Raw genomic sequence first — 8,040 nt, 5'->3', positions numbered from 1 at the left:
ATGCGGGTGACTGACTGGCTGTTATGTTAGGGCGCCCTTAAATGCCAGAATGAAGAGGTTTCTATTTTGCAGCACAACCACCCCAACTTTCCCATTCATTTAGTTCAGTAAGTGCCTGGCTGCCAGCCATGTGGTGTGGGAGGGGCCAATGTTTCTTTTATACATCTTCAGTTAATGGTCCTGTTTTTCACTCCAGTCTTCAAGACCTCCCCAGTGTCCCTACAGCCTCCAAGTTCGGGTCCTCTCTGGACACTGCCAGGCGAGAGGGTCCCTTCTCAGCTCCCCATGTGCTTCTGAGCCACGCTGAGGCCTGCTTGGCTTGCCTTCATTATTGGCACTTTCCGAATTCCACAATATAGTTGAGCTCTTTTGTTCTCTGTTGCCTCTCCCGTTATCTCCTATCTTATGTATTTATACCATTTTGCTGTCTTCACTGTCACTTTAATGGAGTCTTAGGAGGAAGTAGTGTCAGATATGAGAGGTATCACAGTGTAATGGTTAAGAGCACAACCTCTGGAACAAAATGTCCTGGGTTCAAATTACTGCTCTGCTGCTTACCAGTTGCATGACTTGAGTAAGTTATTTGACTTCTCTCTGCCTCAGTTTTCTCATCTTTTAAGATGAGATGATAGTTATACCTGTTTCAAAGGATCACGATGAGGATTTAATGACTCGATATCAGTTAGGGCTTAGAAGATGACATGGTCTCTGGCATGTGCTAAGTGCGTGTTAAACAAGTATCTTGTGAAATATCTCATTTTGCACTGGCAACCTAGAACTGAGATTTGAACCCAGGTAGGTCTGTCATATTCTGTTCCTCTAGGCCAAAGGTCCCCAAGCTTTTTGGCACCAGGGACCGATGCTCCTATGAGAATCTAATGCCTGATGATTTGAGATGGAGCTGAGCCGCTGGGGAGCGGCTGCAAACACAGATGAAGCTTCGCTCGCTGACCTGCCACTCACCTTCTGCTGTGAGGCCCGGTTCCTAACAGGGCAGGGACTAGTACCCGTCTGTGGCCCAGGGGTTGAGGATCCCTGCTCTAGCTCACACAGTCTCTTCAAGGCATGACATACCCCTGGCCCCAAAGCTCTGGGCCAGAGATATCCACTCCAGATAGTAATTAGCAGATGGATAGAAATGAAAGACACAAGGATGACTGGGCTCGCCCAGAGAAGGAGAAGGAAGCTATGGTTTCTCAGTAGCCAGGCTTCTTTCCTGAGTTCTGAAACTTCCCTTGTCCTTGAGAAATGCAGTCACCTCTCCAGGCCTCAATTTCCTTGACTGTAAAACCAAGGTTTTCCATTCTCCTTCCGTGGTTGCTCAGACCTAGCTGATGTCTGCATGTGATGGTGCCAGCAGGGGACAGGGAGCCCTATCTTTTTTTCGCTCTTCCTCAGCCACAGCCTAGATGGCCAGGAGCTACTGAGGAGCATAGTGTGGGTGGAATGGTGGCAGGCGGCCAACTTGTGAGGTTCCCAGGCTCTCCTAGTGGTCTGAAGCTGCCAGCCCCTGATTCTGGAGGATCAGACACCGTGCGGCTCCTGGGAGGGTGCTCCATTGGTTCTGGGCAAAGTGTGGGGCAGCCACTCATCTGGGTCTGAACAGGCTACTTTGACTGACCATCCCTTTTCTTAGGGGGCCAAGCTGTCGATGCCTAAAACTTCGAGAGAACAAGACCATGGGGACGTCCCTCCTCAGGAGTATCCTCGTGACTTACAAGCTATCAGGTTTCGTTATGAGAAGTAAGAAGCATCTGAGAAACCCTGCAAGGGGAAAGGAGGAACTCTTTGGGCAGAGACCGGGGGGTGGGACAGGGAAGGTAGAGGGGCTGGTAAGCACACTGATCACAAAGGACTTGTGAGCAGCTGGCTATGCTTGGAGTACTGGGGACCTGTTGTCTCAGCCCCTGAGCATCCTGGCCCCTTGTCCATTCTAGACCTCTGAGTACTCTGGAGCTGAGCTGACTCCATGCCCTCAGGCCCCAGGATCTACTTACCAAGGAAGAGGACCGGAGGCTGACAGAGTCACTGTCCAGAGAAGCCCTTACCATAGCTGCTTGCCCTTCCTGTGTTTCCTGCCAGGCCTGGCTTAGGACAACGAGCAGCTCTGACCCACTGTCTTTTCTTATTTCCCAGCAACCCAGAGGCAGATATAATTGCTGAGATTGGCCTGGAAGAGCTAAATGAACTGGAGATGGAGGTCATGAGAAGCCAGGTGACTGTCTGCTCTGTAGGGACCCACATGGAGGGTGGAGGCAGATTCATGGTGTTTTGGGGTGGGTGTCTCTCGACAGCAATGAGATCAGCTTCAGGTTGTGCAGCCATTCCAGTCACCTTACCCTGTAGCAGCCAAGGTGAGGTCAGGCTCCTTTCCCCTTCTTATCAGTTCCCATGGCTCCAGCATCCCATCTTGCTGCCAAGCCTTAAGCCTGCCTCTGTCCTAAGATGTGGAAAAGGAATAGGGGAAGAGAAAAGGAGGACAAAGAGGGAATGTAGGAAAATGGAGAAGTCTATGAAGAGTGGCTCTCAGAGGTCTGAGAGAGAGTGGATGTCAGACCAAGTTCAAGTCTTCTTGGGCAGAAAGCACAGCAGCCATGAGCATGAGTGTGGGCATGGACAGCCATTAACCTGGTAGCCTTTTCTGGCCTGAGTGTCACCCCATCCTGGGGCCCTCACTCTGGTTCTGCTGCAGCCCCCAAGCCAGCCCGCCCTAGGAGTGAAATGTCCTTCAATACTTCCACTACCCAGCTGAGAAGGGCCTTTTTTTCCCAGACAACAGGATGCATACCGAAGAAGGGGCAAGACAGCTGGACCTGTCAACATAGGCAACCTGGCCCACCCCCGGCCCTGGTCTCAACTGCTGTGCCTACTTCTTCCCCAGAGGCATTTTGACCTCCCAAAGGGCAGCAAAGCATTTTCCTATTCTAACTTCATACATTTCCCCACTGGTAGGACATGGGCTTCTCCAGAAAAGCCTAGCTTACCAGCTTGCTCTTGATCTCTCTGCAGCTGCGTGTGATCACTAGGCGTCTGTGTGCCCTGGAGGACCAGGGTGCCACCACTCGCCAAAGGGAAGCTCTGTTCTTCACCATGCTGCTGTCGGCCTGCCTGGTCAACTTGTGGTTGTGGATGCGCCAGTGATTTTTTTCATGTACCACCATGCTGCCAGAGCCATCTCCTCCTTTCCTTTCTTTCTTTGTCTCCCTGGGCCACCCTTGCCATCCTTCCTCTGTCTCCCAGCAGCCCCTAGCAGTGGCAGGGCCATTTTACACCTCTGGTTGGACCTCTACTGGGGGAGATACTATCTGCTGGGAAGTAGAGGAAGTGTAGAGGAAGTAGAGAAGTAGAGGAAGGTCTGAATGGACTGAGACACAGCCCCTTTGGGGGGAAGGTGAGTTACATCTGGTCCCAGTAATGTCAGTGATAGGTGCTTCCTTCCTGCTCATCAGGGTTCCATGGTGACCATCTCATCCCTTCTGTTCCATTCTATTTGGAAAGCTCTTGGCTTGGCTATGTTTTCCTGTTTTCTTCCATGTAGTGCATAGGCTCGGCACAGAGAAATGCTCAATAAAAGTTTAGTGATAGCAGCAAATCTGGTGTCTGAACTTCTTACATCAAGGACTCATGTGGAACCCTAATTCCCCCATTCCCTCCCTCTCCCATTGTCCTCATCCCAAGCAGAGGACTTCTTAGCAGCAGAGCTTGCAAGGTCCTTCCTGTTGGGCACAGGCCAGCAAGTACCTGCAGGAAAGTATTTCTGCAGTAACTTGTTCTGGCTGGGCATTGCGGGAACTCAATCAGAGGAAATCTCCTAGAAAGGACCAGAAAACTTTCCATTTACCCAGGAGTAAATTGAGTCCCAGAGGAGGTGATCATGGCGCCAGGGTTATCCAGCAAGACCAGGTCAGGGCTGGATCTAGGATGTGTTCTCCTGAGCCCTTCCTACAGACATGCCGACAATAAGGCCAGAATTCATTTCTGAAGGCTGAATGGGAGACCATACGGTAGGGCTTTGAACCTCACTCCACCACAGCCCTTTGAAGCTCACTTCAGACAGGGTGGATTGCTGGGTAGGGCAGTGGGACTCAACCTAAGCAGACAGGAGTGTCACTGCTTGCTTAGGGCCCAACCACAAGGCAGATGTGCTGGGCTGTAGCAGAACTTTGGAAGAGCTGCTGCTCTTTTCCGTGGCACCAAAGGATAAATGCATGTCTTTTGCAGGGCAGGGACCCAGAATATTTTCTTTGGCTTCAGTAGTTCACCGGACCATCCTTAATTCTCCAAATTTGTCATGACTTCTTCATCTATAAAGATGAGAGTATGTGTTAGTCACAAGATATAAAATAAACATGACCGTGTGTGTGTGTGTGTGTATGAGAGAGACAGAGAGAGATAGAGAGAGAGAGAGACAGAGAGAGAGCGAGCAAGTGAGAGAGCGAGAGAGAGAGTGGAGGGAGAGAGAGGAGAGTATTGAGTCCTAAAACATGCCCTGCTCCTCTCTGGTCCTCTGTGGCTCCCATAAAATGAGGGGGTTCCTTCACTCCTGACTTTCTGGGGCCTGCGATACTTCTGAGAGCCAAGAGGCCTGGAAAGAACCTGGAGCCTCCCTGCCCCCTCCAAATGAGCTCTGGGGCTCCAGGAATCACCAAAGGCCAAGAGGAAGGCTGGAGGACCTCCTTGCAGGCCATGCCCCCACCGTCTGCAGCCACAGGACAGAGTCAAGGTGCCAGAACTAATTAAGAGGAGCAGCATGCATATGCTTCCTGTCACAAGCCCCAAACCCCCACTGCCTTTGATGACATGCAAGGCAAACCAAGCAGAGTGGAGTGGCATGGAGCAAAGGATGGTAGGAGGCCTGCCCTCAAGTGGTCCTCCTAATGCTGCCCCATTCTTCTGCTACAGCAAAGCCACACAGAAAAACTAAGAGGAAGACAAGGCTGCTGTGGGGCAGGGCAAAGCCTGCCTTTGGGACATGGGTGTGTGTATGTGTGAGCGGACACAGACCTGTTTGCAGAAAAAGTCTGGTTGAAAATATGTTGCGAAACAAAGGTTCACCCTTGGGAGCAATTTAGCTGAGCTGCAAACAAACAGTGTGGCGGCCCCTTGGAGAAATACCTCCTGGGCTGTGGGAGCTCAGGTGGAGTCCTTGCCTAGACCCTGACTTCCCCTCCATCCTCTCTGAGTAGTGACAGCTTGGCTGTTCTGAGTCCTGCCTGACTGGTCCATCTCCAGGGGCCTCCAGAGGGAAACTGGAGCCAGAGCTGCCCCATGGTGGCCTCCATGGCATCCTGGGACACAGGCAGTGGACATCTCTGCAGAGTTCTCTAAGGGGCCCCATTATGGGAACTGGCACCCCCTGTCTGACCTTCTGGTTATTATCTGTCTGAAACATCTGCCCCCTTGATGCTATTTCCCTGCCAAACTGCCCTGGCCTTGCCCAAGCACAAGGCCAGCCCTCTCCCAAGAAGCCTGGAACTTCCTCATGAACAAGTGAAGGGGAGAGCAGGGCTCATTTACACTTCAGAGTGAGGGCGGTTCTTCTGCAGCATGTTGCGTATTCTTCCTTTGTGAAATTCCCATGGGACACCCAGGCTTGGTATTAGAGGAGTACACAGACAGTTGCACACTGGATCATGAGCTGCTCGAGGGCCGGGGCTAGCTTCCATTGCTTTCCACATTCCTGCACCCAGCAAAAGTAAACGGCTGGCCAGAAGACTTCTGACCAGGGTCTCCAGAGAGCAATTCTGGCCTGATTGCCTCCTAAAGGGAGGGTCAGCTTTGCCTTGGTCCTATAAGCCTGACCTTTAGGGCATGGCCTCTGTGGAAAAAGCCTTCTGTATAAAAGGTTAATTCTAACCACTTACTTTCTCTGGTTCACCTACTATGTGCCAGCATGTTGCATTTCAAAATTATTAAATTACACAAATCCTGCTTGATGATATCCTCCTGAAAAAAAACAAACATTACAGGTGTAGCTAACAAAGCCCCTTGTCCTCCAATGGCGAACTCCTCCTGTCCCCTCCCCCACCAGAGCTAACTCCTGTGGTTGGCCTAGTGTACATTCTTGCAAGCTCCTGCTGTCATCTGCAGATACGTGCACCTGTATGTGCCATGGGCTTTGTGCACAGAGTCTCATGTAAGCTGCCCCATGTAGCCCACTAAGAGAGGGGCCAGTCACCCAAGCCATGTGTGCAGCTGGGGAAAGCTGTAAGCTTTCAGTTGTGCTACCCTGCTGGGCTGACCTCAGCCTCCCACCTGTCCCGGTGGGAGCAGAAACTCAATATTTCAGTTTTTCTGTCTCAAGTTGGTTTCTCAGCAGCTGGGGGAAGGTGGGCAGAAGAAGGTGAGCATGTGAATGGGGGAGGTGAGGGTGCACTGAGGGGTCTCTGTTGTACCTGAGAGCAGCCTGAAATCCTGGCTTCTGCAAAAGGAGCCAATGACTCACCATCCAAGGACTCTTGCTCACTCCCCCTTCCTCAACCTTGGTTCCTCTTGGAGGCCAAGTTCAGGGAGTCTTGGAAGGGAAGGAAAGGATATTCCTTCAACCCTGCCCCACCCCAGGTACCTTTTCCTTCTCCCAGAGTTTTCTCTAACTTGCCCTCTGGCCAGGTAGGCTGGCTGGGACTGTAACCAAGGCCTGGAGGCAGGTGCGTGAGGGTGGTGAGCTGGTTGGTAGCTTTGGGTCCCCAGACGGAAAGTCCTGAGTGATGTATCTTCCACGTAAGGGAGAGCTCCTCAGGGAGATTGGGAGGGGCTTGTGCCTGGGTCTGGGCAGACAAGCAGCTCCACAGTTGGGCCGCCCAGCATCTACCTCTCACCTGCTGACAGCCTGGAGTGTGCAGAGCCCACAGTGAGAGGGTCAAGCGTCCAGCCAACAGGCAGGACAGCCTCTCCAGTGGGCAGGTGCCACTCTGGGCCAGGGCCTTGAGCTTGACTCAGCTGTGGGCATGAGCTCCTTTGGGCCACTGCCAGCCTCCCCTGCTGGCTTCAGGCAAGGAGGGGAAACTCTCTGACTGGGAAGCTCCCAACTGTGTGGGGGTTCAGAGACCCTACTTGACTGGGAACAGGAGCATCAGGAGGTCTCTGCTGGTTTCAGGTGCTGATGAGTCCCCAAGGGCTCATTCCTGATCAGAGGCTTTGCAGACAGACCAACGAATGCTGACTGTGTCCAGAGACATCCCCTTTGAAGTCGTCTGATTGGTAAGGAAGGGGGCTGGCATTGGACTGAGGCAGGCACTGACCAAGGGCTGACACCTTCTTGTGGCCACAGGCCAGTGCCATCCATAGGGTTGGGCTGGAGCTCATTAAAATGTGCAGATCATAGAGCTGGGCTTGACAGGGGACCTCGTGTGCCTGGTCTGTCCAAGTTGCTGAAAGAAACTGGCTGTGTGGGGAACCTTTGTCACTTGTCAAAGCAGCCAAATGAAATCCAGGGAGCTCTAGGAGTATGGAGGCACTGAGTGCTATGCTAGGCTTGCCCGAAGGCAATGAGCCATTGTTTTCTCCTAAAAGGACAGCAGGGAGAAGGCTTGGAGCAGAGGGGCCAAGGGGCTACCTGGCCAGGCAGGGTTTGGTGGAGGAGAGGGAGGAGCCTGTGAGCCTCACCACCTGTGCACACCTCCACTGTTTTCCTGGTCCGGGGCATTTCTGGGCATTCTAGCCTCAGAGAATGGGGAGTGAGCCACTTAGAACTCCATGGCTCTCTGCATATGAGGATTAAGGGGGATGGATGCGATTATGTGTGCTTCTCCCAGGAAGCCTGCTGGAATTGTGAACTTTGCTTTCAGCCCTTCATGCTGCACCTTGTCCTCCTCAGGAGACCATCTAGGGATGCTCGTACCTACTGCAGGTCTCTTAGGCCTTAGGAGCCTGCCCCTTTTCCATTTGGGCAAATGTATCTTCAGCAAAGCTTTTGCAGTTTCTGACTGAGGGAAGATTCTAGCACCAGGTAGCAAGCCTGGGGCATGACAGGCTCCTCATTTTGGCCCTCCAGCTGAGCTTGTCCTCCATCTCAGCTTGAGCTCAGACCAGCAAGTATCG

General features: G+C 52.4%; 1 protein-coding gene across 1 annotated transcript in view; it reads left to right on the top strand.

Moving 5' to 3' along the window:
- FATE1 (fetal and adult testis expressed 1) overlaps positions 1-3,141 on the top strand; it is a 6,500-nt gene extending 3,359 nt beyond the window's left edge. The window contains exons 3-6 of the mRNA XM_015598731.1: positions 197-259; positions 1,637-1,743; positions 2,137-2,215; positions 3,010-3,141. Coding sequence (XP_015454217.1) covers positions 197-259; positions 1,637-1,743; positions 2,137-2,215; positions 3,010-3,141 — 381 coding nt within the window. The remainder of the gene's footprint in view (positions 1-196; positions 260-1,636; positions 1,744-2,136; positions 2,216-3,009) is intronic.
- Positions 3,142-8,040: the final 4,899 nt, after the last annotated feature.

This window comes from Pteropus alecto, unplaced genomic scaffold, assembly GCF_000325575.1.
Source record: "Pteropus alecto unplaced genomic scaffold, ASM32557v1 scaffold749, whole genome shotgun sequence".
In the NCBI taxonomy this organism is placed as follows: domain Eukaryota; kingdom Metazoa; phylum Chordata; class Mammalia; order Chiroptera; family Pteropodidae; genus Pteropus; species Pteropus alecto.
The sequence above is the reverse complement of the archived record's forward strand: the minus strand, read 5'-3'. Positions and strand labels throughout refer to the sequence as shown.